Genomic DNA, 13,084 nt, shown 5'->3' on the forward strand with positions numbered 1-13,084 from the left:
TCTGTGGTTGGCTTTTAGCATCTAACCCACAGCAAAGCTTGTGCGATGTCACTATATAATTTCATTTTCTCAGCAACAACCAAATCAGTTAATATCTGTTAAGGTAATTGAGTTTTTACCTGGAAACAGAATGGAGTATACCCTTTAGGCAATTAGAATATTTTTAAATTTTCTGCTGATTTCCCCATCCACCTTAGGGATTTGATAATTTTTTTTAGAGAGGCACTAGTTTATTTTTTTTTAATTTTTTATTTATTATTTATGATAGTCACACAGATAGAGAGAGAGAGAGAGGCAGAGACACAGGCAGAGGGAGAAGCAGGCTCCATGCACCGGGAGCCCGACGTGGGATTCGATCCCGGGTCTCCAGGATCGTGCCCTGGGCCAAAGGCAGGCGCCAAACTGCTGCGCCACCCAGGGATCCCGAGAGGCACTAGTTTAAATGACCAGAATTTGCGTGTATAGACTTTTATTGTACATGTAGACTTTTTGTTGTTCTTTTGTATTTTATTAGCCTTAAAGAATTTTAGTAAACACCTAGAGTGTGAATATTTGAAATTCAATGATGCAAAGAAATCTGTTATGTTTTGAAAACTCTGATCAAATTTAAAGCATTTCAAGTTATGGTCCAAATGGAAGACCTAGGCAGATGCAATATAGTTACTCTAAAATATGGTTAAAACTATTTCTTTGCAGTCTGAAGTTATATTTACTAAGTAATCTGCTTTTTAATTTATTTTTAAATATTTATTTATTCATGAGAGACACAGAGAGAGGCACAGACACAGGCAGAGAGAGAGAAGCAGGCTCCATGCAGGGAGCCCAATGTGGGACTCGATCCTGGGACCCCAGGATCATGCCTTGGGCCAAAGGCAGATGCTCAACCACTGAGCCACCCAGACTTCCCAGTAATCTGCTTTTTTAATTTAAAAAGTATAATTAACTGCCGGAGAAAGTAATTTGTCCTTAGTATTTTATAACGAATAGGTTTTAGAGCAGGGTTTACAAGATGTAGTTAAGTTATTCCCATCATTTCTAAGACAATCTTTTGAGACATGTAATAGAAACAGCACACTAGAACAGCAGTAGCTATAAATAATTCACAGATGAAAGAAAAAACAAATGGTCCTTTTACATAAAGGCATATAAAAATATGAATGAGAACTTTTTTTCGTTCTTAGATTGGCAAGGATGAGCAACTCTCTTGTCTGGTGCTTGTGAGCACTTAAACTTGTATTCCATTTTGGAGGATTAGTTTGGTGATACCTGTTAACAGTTAAATATTTTGACCCATCAGTTAAATTTTAAGGAATTGCATCCAACAGAAATATACAAATGCACTAAAATTTTAGTATAATATTAAGCTGGTGGAACTTCCCCAAATATTAATCAATGGGAAATAGGTTAAGAAAATTACAGTACAGCCACACATGAAACCATTACCTGACTGTAAAAAAGAATGAGATTAATTTCCATGTAATGATATGAAAAGATACTCAAGGTCTATCAAGTGAGAAAAGATCTAGGAGTGGGACATTAATAACTTATTGGCATTAACTCTGAAAATGTTTGAAGCCCCCCCCACCATTTTCTAGAAGTGTAAAACCTGTATTAGAAGTATGAACTTTTTTAATTTATACATTTTTTTAAATGACAAAATGAAACTATGTGAATGTAAGAGTACACATTGTGTTGTTCCATTAGGTAAAATTAGAGTAGAATTTGCTAAAAAGTTTAAAGTGAAGCACTTGCGTGCTTTTGGCCATTTTAGACACTAACCATCTGGCACAACCATATTGCTCTTGCCACTCATTGCTAACTTAATGTAAAAAAAAAAAAAAAAAAATCATTTGACTTTACTAGTGCCCAGAATTGCTGGCAGAGAAAGACTGACACCGTGAGCTGTGTCATCTGAAAGGTACCTTACAAGGGCTTTCAATTCTTCTCTTTTTGTTCATTACTAAACATAGATTTTAGTGAATTTGGACATTCTCTGGCCCTGTGTTTTTTGTTTTTGTTTTTGTTTTTTAAAGATTTTATTTATTCATGAGAGACACCGAGGCAGAGGGAGACGCAGGATCCATGCAGGGAGCCTGATGTGGGACTTGATCCCGGGACTCGGGGATCACTCCCTGAGCCGAAGGCAGAGGTTCAACCACTGAGCCACCCAGGCTGCCCTGGCCCTTTGGTCTTTAAGCACAGGGAATAGGGTTCCAGGGTCGAGAGTAGGACCTTGGCTACCAAATTCAGTGAGAGGCAATAACAAGGACCATTGTATTCTAGAACATGAAGGCTAGAGGATACTACTTATAGTACAAGAAATAAATGAAACCCTTTCACAAGAAAAACTGGAAAGCAGTAACTTCAAATAACACATACTTATTTTTCATTTAATGTAAATGATTTGCTCTTTGACCACATTGTGTGCTAGAAAGAGACAATCAGGAAACTAGGTTTTCAGTTTTGGATCCAATACCAGTAGTTGACTTAGGCATCATCTCAACAAGACTTAGACCTTCAGAGAAGTCTAGCTTCCAGTATCTTACAGTTTCCCAGATTGCTTTAGTTTTGAGTCATCAGCCTATTATGGTGGAGATCTGGGAATTTTTAAGGCAATGGAGCTTGTCTTTGTCTTAAGAATGTAGACAGTTGGAAGAGCAGGTGTAACTTAATTCCTCTCTGCTGTTTGTTAACCTGCACTTCCCACCACCTCTGGCTCTTTTCATAGGGGATTGAGAAGGGAGTCACTCCGAGTACCGAGGGAAGTTGAGCATACATCATAGATGCATGTGTAGGGGGTGGGGAGCGAACTCAGAGCAAGGGAAGCAGAAATAGAATCAAGGGGCACGGAAGTTGGCAGGGTGAGTGGCAGTGGAAGCACAAGCCTTGGTCTTAGGCCAGACGAATCTTCCTCCTGTTTGGAGGAGATAACTGGGGAAAGCTGTGGTTTGTTTTTTCTTCATCAGTTGGATGAGCCAAATTCTTGGCTTTGAGAAACTATCATCTAGAAGAGAGTTGCTGGGGACTAAGGAGAAAGAGAAGAGGTAGAGGTAGATAACTGGAATAAAATGTTGAGGGTTTGGAATAGACTTAATGGGGGGAGGAAATGAGTGAGGAGTAAAAGGATAGCCCAGAATTACAGGCCCGTTTCAGGTTGAAAATAATGTCTGATTTTTATTCAAAACAGGTCTCCAAAGAACTGGTACTAAGGGCAGTTTGCAATTTGTGTAATACAACTGGATTAATTTTTTCCGTTTTCATTCTGGCCATTATTCCCATGTAATCTAAATCACTGATGTTTTAGTGTATTGAGGAACTCCGCTTGCCCAGTAGTGGAAGAAGAGGGTAGTTCTGGTTCTGCCCAGGACCCCTTGTGTGTTGTGACAGACTTGGCTCTCACCCGCCCCAATTTTTAATTAAACTAATTATTCTGTGACTCAGAAGATGTACTAGTTTTTGAGGGCCCAGAATCCTGGAGTTATATTTAATCCACTACAATATTTTCTTGGTTTATAGGAGAAAAAATAACTTGGTTAATATGGGCATATCTGTATCATTTAGCTTAAAATCAACCTTAAAGGTTAGGTGGTCATTAAGGTATTTATTTACAGCACAACTTTTTCAGACTGTCAAAATTGAGAAATTATTAAAAATACAGTAAAGCAACTTAAAAGTAAAAGGATACGTTATTTTTGTACATCTTAGGGTTTCTTTTTAAAGGGTGTTTTTCCAATGAAGAGGGTTTTCTTCCTATGACGAATATTCTTCACAGTTGATGGATGCTAATTTCTTTTTTAAGTATAATAATATGGATCATTGGCCATAAAGAACAGTTTGGCTTATCATCTACCCTTGAGTTTACTAAATGTAGTGAAAGGTCCGTCAGAAATGCTGGGCATGCATGTTTGAGAATGGTCTGTCTTGCTTAGTAAAGTCTCTTCTGGGGAGCATCAGGGGTGTGCTCAGCCCTATTTGGGAAACTATCTTTCTCTTTTCTTTCAATGGGCATAAGCTCTCCATGGTTGGTTTTTACATAGTGTGCATAAAATTAAGAGAGAAAACCTAAAAGATAAAAAGCTATACTATAAAGGCTCAAAGAACTGGTATGTAGGTGAAAGGTTGACAGACTTAAACTTTTCTTGTTCTCTCTCCAGAAAACAGAGAATATGTATCACAGCAAGAGTTTCATGGGGTGTAAGAAAGCGTACTAGAATACGTGCTGGAGTACTGACATGCATCAAAATGTAGTAGGATCTATGAATTCAGTTTGTAATTATAATTTTGTCAAGTTTGTTATTTATATTTTAGGATAAAAAGTCTAATTATACTAAGTCTCAAGGGATAGTCCCCAAACCTCGCTTAACTGATATTTTCATAGGGAATTTTATTCTGATAATAATCCATCTCTGGGACTATTTTTTTACACAAAGAATATTGAAAGAGGTCAGAGGTTCATTGGCCAAAAAGTATTATTAAGTACTGTGAAGCACTAATGTCATTGATACAGATGTAAAGAAATAGAATTCCCCTATGAAAATGAGAGCTTCTATACGAAAATGAAGCATTTGGGGTTTATTACTAATATAATTTTAACTTGCTGGTTCATTCCACTATATCCTGAGTGGAAAAACAAAAGCAAAACACTCTCTTTAAACTGTTTTAAGATTAATTATTTGAGGATTAAAATTTAACTGGCGCTTCTTAGATACTTTTGTATTTAATTGTATAAGGGATCTGTTATATATTTGACCAGTTTACATGACTTTGTAGCCTAACATTTCAAAATGCCAGCTTTCATATTAATATGAAGATATTTTAAAGGCACTCAAATGAGCAGTTTTAAACTTTGAGTCACAAGCCTTTTGGCAGGGGTATAATCCCTCTGAGAGTCTGAAGAGCCATGGGCCCTCTTCTCAGGAAAATCTGTATGTAATTTTGCCACTAGTTTCAGGGGGTTCTTAAAGTCCCTAGAAATCCATCTCTGGGTTGTTTGAAAACCTCACCTCAGGGTACCTCATTGATGTGGGAAACTTCTACTTACATACATTTGTAGGCATAGACATTAAATCTTTTTGGAGAGTTCTCTAAAATCTATCTTGAGGATTATTTAAAAAATAATATCCTTGGTCTCAAAGGCATAGTCTTTGGAATTTTTTTTTTAAGCTAAGCAAACCGTTAAACACCTCCATTGCTACTTAAAATACCAAATGGGTGACTACTTTTCCACTTTTTCTTGGCAAAGATTTTCCTTTAGGATCTGTAGAAGAGTTTATGGTCACCTGAGGATGTAATGATTTCCATTAAGGGATTAAATTCCTTTACTTCGTGTAATAAAATCCTGACATACTTGAAGACTGGCAGGAGGTAGTAGTATTCTAATTGAATTTTCAGTTAACTCAGTATTGACCAGATGATTTTACACTGAAAATCTTTTCATACTCAAGATGAATTGGAACTAAGCACTGTTTATAAGTTAAATGTTCAGCCATACACCAAAGAACGAAAACAAAAATGTAAGCTTCCATTTTCCTTACTGTGCACTAAACATTCTAGGAATCTGATTGTGTCTGTCAGTTTGTACACTGTGTAAGAATATATGCATTTCTTTTGTAGCCACGTCATGAATATTTTAATGTCCCTGTGTACTAAATGACTACTCGTCGTGTATGCAGAATTTCACAGAGGAAATAGAGAGCTGATATACTTATGAAAGAAAATATCCTCAGCTTGGTGACTATCTTGTACAATAGATCATTTCAGAACCAGTACCTTTACGATTGTAATTGTTTTTCCCGTCCTCATTTTTCTTTTTCTGTTTTATTTTCATTCTGTATGTGATCTTGATGTAGTTTATTCCTGCTCACAGCTGGTATAATTTCTTCTTGAAATATGACCTATGAATGTTTTGAGTAGTTCATCTTAAAGACATACATGTCATCATTTATGAACCATCTATGATTAAAATCTTGTAAGAAAAATTTAGCAATCGTTAAAATGTTCACCAAAGAAAATATAGCGGAAACGCCACGGCAAAATAAGCAGTGCCATGCCATGATATATAATGTGGCTTGGTCTTCAGATGTTCGGGGGAGAAAAGAAATTCTATTCAGTGTGACTATTTTACAGCCTTTGTGAGCTACCGTATTCTAATGTATCACATAAAAGTGTACTTGGAAGTAATTTGAGAGAGTAAAATCTGTACTGTTACATAATATTTAAGGGTAAAACAGTCACAGTTCTTAAGTTTGTGATGCCACATTTATTGATCACATTTGTGCTATACAGTATTGAACAGTCCCTTTAAGACACATCAGAGAAAGCGTCAGAAGTGTCTTCTGCAATATATATTGTTCAGTAGGAAGTAACCTTTTCAAAATGTTAATACTGAGTTCTAAGACTCAGTTTAAATACTAATATTTTACTATAGTTTTATAATATCTATTAAGTCTCCATTTAAATACTTAATGCTTTGTTAACTATGGTATTATACTCTAAATATTAAGACTTTTAATATGACATGCAACTTATTTTATTATAAAAGGAAAAGTACCAAATAATGCAGCGTTTCTATCTAGAGAGTTTAAAGCCTGATTACAGAAGCTATCTTAAGGCATCGATAAGCAAATTCCGAAGTCACTCGAGCAGGTTCAGTGCTGACGGAAGACCTATGAAAATGTAGACTAGGCAGGGACGCAGAGCAGTTCTTTCGGGTCCCCGGGTCCTGCAGTACGTGGCAAGCACCTGGATGGGCTAGCAAATGAGAGGATGGGCTAGCAAATGAGAAACTTGGCATTCGCCCTTGAAAGCATTGGGAAACACGGGTCTTTCATTTCCATTTTTGTCCTCTGTCCCTCCCCCACCCTGCAATATGTCATTCATCTGGTTTTACTGCTGAATATGCACTGTCTCATGCCTGTTTGCTTTGGATGCGGTGTGCTGAGCTGTAACAAGATGTTGCTTCTTTTATTCTTTGTATACAGCTGCTTGCTTAAAATTCGTAGATTCTGAAATTGCTTTTCTTGCACGTCTAAAATAAAAGTATTGCATGTACTTTGTCTCATGTGAATGACTTTTTTCTTCTTCATCCCTTTTGACAAATAATCTATTTTATATTTTGGTTTTTCCAGGTAATTTTATTAGGTCGTGTTTAAAAAACCCTAAAGTGGTTAATCTGGCAAATTTTCTTAAGTGTACAGTTCAGTACTGTTAAGTATATTCACAGTGTTGTGCAACTGCTGTCCAGAAATTCCTCCTCCTGTGAAACTGAAACTGTACCCATTAAACAATTCTCCATTCCCCCTCCCCTCAGCCCTTTGTAACCACCATTCTACTCTCTTTCTATGAATGTGACTACTTTAGATAATGGTTTTTCCAGGTAATTTTGAACTACAAGTTCAGTGTCAACATGGGAAAATTACATTTGATACTATGAACACAATTTGTAAAAAAAAAAAAAAAAACCTAATGTACTGTTTGTAGAGTACTCCAGAAATAAAATGTGCAGGTGGTTTCTTTAAACCAGGCCTTTTAGAAAAGGACACATTTTAAATAATGCATATTTGATAAGTAACATGGTTCTCTTCATGAGATGCCATATAGGATTGCAGGCAGTGAGCACAGGGAAATCCGACCAGCTCCACGGAACGGAATGGGAGGCATTTTTACACGGATAAGCGAAGAACGCTAACTGTATAGAATCCAGTGTAGGCATCTATTAATAAATGCAATGAAGGTTGAATAGTGTTTTTAAGAACTATTAACAGTACAGTTGACCCATGAACAATGAGGGGTTTAGAAGCACTGACCCCCCCCCCCACAGTTGAAAATCCACATACAACATTTATCTCCCCCAAAACTTAATAGCCTACTGTTAACTGGAACCCTTACCAATAACCTAAACAACACATCTTTTGTACATGTATTATATACTTTATTCTTACAGTAAAGTAAGCTAGAGAAAAAATGTTAAAATCATAAGGAAAATACGGTAAAAAGTCTGCATATAAATGGACCTGTACAGTTCAAATCCGGGTTTGTTCAAGGGTCAAATGCAAATTATTATATTGTTTCCTTTATTTAAGATGTATGTGATTCAGATTTCAATATATTTCATGTTTAAAGCTAAACATGATACAGAGACTGGCTACATTGTTCTTAGGGATGTTGCATCTTTTTCATTAGACTTTCTTTAAAAATTCTGAGACATGCAAATAAAACAGGAGAAGGCACCTTCATGTGCACATCACCCAGCTTCAACACCCATCAACTCAAAATTCATGGTACTGTGCTTTTGCGTCATCCATTCCACCCCCCACCCCATTTTGGCTCAGGGTTTGAAAGCATGTCCTGTACGTCATTTCATCCCTAATGCTTCAGTATGTATCACCAAGAGACGAAAGTACCACACCCTCCAAAATTAACAGTGACTCCTAATATCTTGTTCCTGGTTTAATTTTTCCTAATTACCTGAAAATTGCATTTCTATAATCGGTTTGTTTGAACCAGATTCCCAACAAGGCTTAACACTGTATCTGGCTGACGTCTAAGTCATTTCATCTTTAACAACTCTTTTTTTCCTTGCCACTTTTTTGTTTTTTTAACAGAGTCACTCATGCTGTAGAATGTCCTTCATCCTGTATTTGGTGGATCGTAATCCTGTGGCAATGTTTAACTTGTTTGCCTGTCCCCCATATATATTTTGATAAAGCCTGGTTAGGCTGAGGTTTGATGGGGGTGGGGCGGCAAGGGCAAGAATACTTCATAAAAAAACCTTTTTGTCACCAAAGCCGATTTTTACCCATTTTTCACTAACCTACTAAAAGGTCATCATGTGAACTTTATACGGAGAGCTGGTTTATAATACTTTATTTAGTACTGAATGCTAAATACCTTCCTGTAGGGTAGGTCTCAATCATGTAATGTTATCAGTTAACATTTTTTGAGCACTTTCTAGAAGTAAGGCACTAAGCCTTCTCTCCCTTAAATGTCTGCGTATGAAGGTAAGTACTGTGATCCTTGTTTTCCAAATGAGACAGGCTAGAGTTTATTTACGATTACTCCGTATAATGCTTTACATACAATTAAATCTAATGTATGGATTTATGGTTTAATATTTTTCTTTTCCTTGTTTTGTGCTGTACCACAATTAGGATGCAAAAGTAAGTTACTTTATTATTGGATACTAAAAATTGCATTTTCTCCATTAAATTGTCATGCCTTTTAATGACAAAATTGTTGCAAGAAATACCTGAATTTGACCTGGTCCTCTTTTGTGATGTGCAAAATCAGCCACTCTGGAAAATTTTCAAATAATTTTTTTCTAGATATGCCTGCTTTGTTTTGTCTTCCTTTAACATTTAAAAATGAGTTATTGCTTGCCCCCCACTGAAGCCACTGGTTGCCACAGGGTGGGTGTGGGGGAACGGGCTGCGAAGGTGAGTTTCTGAAGCTCTGCTGCTAGGGAGAGTAAAGTAAAAAACTGAGTAAAAATGCAGAGGAAGACATTTCTATAAATACATGTGACCAAAAAAAAAAAAAAAAAAGGAAACCATAGAAAACCAACTTATGTGAAGATTCAGAAGAAGAACTTGGGGTTTTTCCTGCTTTTTATTTAGGGGAGACTGAATTTTAACACTATAGGTTACCTTTCCTGTAGCTAATTCGATAGCAATGATTTCCTAAATTGCCAGTGGGTTTGCCTGCTTTTTGTGCGACAGCAGTGGTGCCCAGCACACTGGTAGGTAATCAGTAGGTGTTGAATGCATGCTGAAAATATCCTTCTGTAGTCTCTGAGCTTTGGGGCACAAAACCCTAAATAACCACTGCTCTCAACATCAGAATGTGCCCACATGACCTGCTGCTTGCACTGTTCTCTAAACTTGCACATCCTTCCGTGTCAATTTCCCATTCTCAAGCCTCCCCGGATCTGCTTACCAGAGTCTCACATTTTCCCTCCACAGGAAGCTGAAACCCCACGTAGTGTTCTTGAAGAAATTGGACTGACATAACTCTCCTCCCTTGTTGATGACTTCTTGTGGCATTTCACACACTGTAGATGGTCACTGCCTTCATGTCCATGTTAGCTAATGGTATAAGATGACGTCTTGTCAGTATTAACTGTTTTGCTAAAGCTGCTTCATTCAGGCCTACACAATTTTTTTTTAAGGGAACTTTGGTTAATCAAGGGATAAGGAACTTAAATACAAATTAGAATGATGCAGAAAAAGAAAGGTACCTTTTCTGGATATTTTAAAGTTTATAGAATCTGTTTCTCTCAATCCGATCATGTATCTATGAGAATAACACACAATCAGGCAATATACACTAATTAATCACCGTCTTTGGCAAAGGCAACTGTTAATTAGAATATGAAACCTGGTTTTATGAAACCAAAGACTAGTGTGTAGCATTTCAGTATATATGAGAATAAAGGGAACTGATACATATCAAATGAATTAAAATTTAACTGTTGAGACTTTAAAAAAAAAAAAAAAGAACCAAATTTATACCAAAGATCCTTATTGGAAACTACATACTTAAAAGGGAATACACAAATGACTAAATTGAAATGATGCGTTTTACACTAAAATTATCTCTCCGGCATTCCAAACCGGGGACGAGGAACAGAGGTTGTTTAATAGTGAGCATGTTATGTTTAAAGCTAAGGAACATTCAACTCGAGACAGATTTTTTTGTAGTCATAACCATTTAGTGACTTAAATGGTTTTTTGATGCCCCCAAGTAAAATGGAAACACTGACCTACCAGAATTCTCCATAACAGTATCTTATGGAAAATGTGTTCTCTTCACAAAGTGTTGCCTAAGTCATTGTTTAAAGCACGAATATTACTCCTGGGGTGCTTTTGCTTCCCTCCACTTGTAAGTGCTGCAAACTTTAGGGCAGCTTCCTTCCCTTCCATGGCACTGCCTAGTTAGCAGAAATCTAAAAAAGCAGACACCACCTTTCATGTAAACTTGAGAGTTGAATGGGTAAAATGGCATTAGTGGGCCCTATGTTTTCTTAAAGCTATACAATTGTTTCAGTGTCACTTTTATACATACTTTAATGTATGTAAACGTATCTTCATGATTTATACTTTCATTTGTATCTGCTGGGCTGGATTAAGCTTTGTTGTGATTGTGACCAATACATATTCAGGCCATGTTAGCACTGTCTTATCACATCACCAATTAGTTGTAATAAATGTTCAATGTACACCACTGTAGTGTGTTTTTATCTTTCTCTTTACAAAAGTCTGTCAAACTATGGGGAGCTGCTGAAAGAATTTTAAAGTTTTTTCAGTAAAATGTTGAAAATTCACCTCCATTTGAAGGTGGTTGCTAAAAGCACACACGAGATAAATGATGGAAGATGTAAGGAGTTTTCATGTACTTAGAGCTCACTGAGAAATAATGTGGCTTCCACGCTGAGAGCTTATCTACACATTTATTTTCAATCAATAAATGCCGCTTTTAAAACCTTGATGCAGTTGACGTTTCTACTTTCTGAATTAGCAACTCTGATTATTCCAGGTAATCAAAGGCATTGCAAATCAACCAGCTCCCCAACCCACGCCTCCCCCCCCCCCCCCCCCCCGCCCTCCCGCACCTGGAGGTGCTCACCAAGTGAACCAGTATCTGCAAACTACCGCCTAATATAAGCAGCAACTCAAAACTGGTCATGATAGTTAAGGGACCTCCTAATAACCGCAGATGGGAAATGCTACATATTAAAGCGAGGATAATAAAGAACAAGGCATCAACTACCATCAAGTTTCTAGTCTGATAAAAAGATACTGCAGACCTGGACAGTCTCCAACACTCAGCTGGCTTATTCACTGAAAACAGGTCTGATGGGCTTCTGCTGGCACTGTAGAGCTGGAATTTTAAAATCATAAATAGTAATCAGGTTATAAGTTTAAGAAACATTAATAACTTTAAGTTCAAGATGGACATTTATCAGGATAATGAACCAGTCAAGTGGTTTAAAACTGTTATTTGCCTTCCCTCCACACCACAGCACCCATGAACACTGGAGGGAAGAGACCCCATTATCTCATAATTACCTTGAGCACAAGCTGGTGTTGATCCTATTTTGTCCTCCACGACCTATGAAGGCTATTCCACTTGGAATATCACCTTTAATTATGTATATCTTGGCTGTATTTAGGAAAGTAATGGAAAATACTGGATACCATGTTATTCAGCATTAGTGAATCCAGTAGGTAATTACAGAAAATTTTCAAACATTTTTAGGGTAAAGCTGGCATTTGAAGTTGAACAAATCAATTTTTAAAGTAAAGTGATTTCTGGACCATACTTCCTTTTATAGACTACATACTAAAGAACTCTCATTTTCAACAGATAACCACTCACTCAGAAATCCCAATCTTGAAATTTCTTTCCCTGTCAGCTTCAGTACTTTGTGCATCCCTAAGCCCTTACTTCCAAATCCCAAGTCACCAAATGCCATATACTCTGAAAATCCAGATGTCCAGTATGTCATTAGGTTATGAAGAAAATTAAAAATATATGAACATCTTTTTTTATGATCTGAAATCTAAATAATTTTTACCTTAAGTCCTTTTCTCTTCAAACAGAAGTTTCTCTGACCACTTTTTTAAAATGAGAATTACTTAACACCAGGCAAATTCAGTAGCAATGACCCTAATTTTCCTGAAAATGACAAAAATAAGACTTACCTCTATATAAACAGCTCCCCAACACGCTAAAAGAAAAAAAGATGACGCCCCTAATGGAAAACCTCCAGCTGAGAAGGGGCTGTGAATATGGGACAGGATGGAGAGAAAATAAACCGACTTTACCCTTTCAGTGCTTTAAAACAATCTTTTTTTTTTTTTTAACTATTCTTGGCACTACCATGCCTAGTTTTTTTTTTTTTTTTTTTTTTTAAGATTTTATTTATTTATTCATGAGAGAGAGAGAGAGAGAGAGGCAGAGACACAGGACACAGGCAGAGGGAGAAGCAGGCTCCACGCAGGGAGCCAGACATGGGACTCAATCCTGGGTCTCCAGGATTAGGCCCTGGGCTGAAGGCGGCGCTAAACCGCTGAGCCACCCGGGC

The 13,084-nt window shown here is 37.0% G+C and overlaps 1 protein-coding gene across 4 annotated transcripts in view; it reads left to right on the forward strand.

Annotated features, from left to right (window-relative positions):
• Positions 1-11,482, forward strand: part of AP1S2 (adaptor related protein complex 1 subunit sigma 2) — a 30,403-nt gene extending 18,921 nt beyond the window's left edge. For 2 of the 4 annotated variants that reach the window (XR_013374794.1, XM_077888586.1), the window contains one exon: positions 9,960-11,482. Coding sequence is in view for 3 of the 4 variants with exons in the window: in XM_077888586.1 (XP_077744712.1) it covers positions 9,960-10,007 (48 nt within the window). In the remaining variant the exon portion in view is untranslated. Of the gene's footprint in view, positions 1-4,154; positions 7,051-9,959 lie in introns of those variants that run through there. The other 2 variants (XM_077888584.1, XM_077888587.1) reach the window with 2 other exon arrangements.
• Positions 11,483-13,084: the final 1,602 nt, after the last annotated feature.

Source organism: Canis aureus, chromosome X, assembly GCF_053574225.1.
Source record: "Canis aureus isolate CA01 chromosome X, VMU_Caureus_v.1.0, whole genome shotgun sequence".
Taxonomy (NCBI): domain Eukaryota; kingdom Metazoa; phylum Chordata; class Mammalia; order Carnivora; family Canidae; genus Canis; species Canis aureus.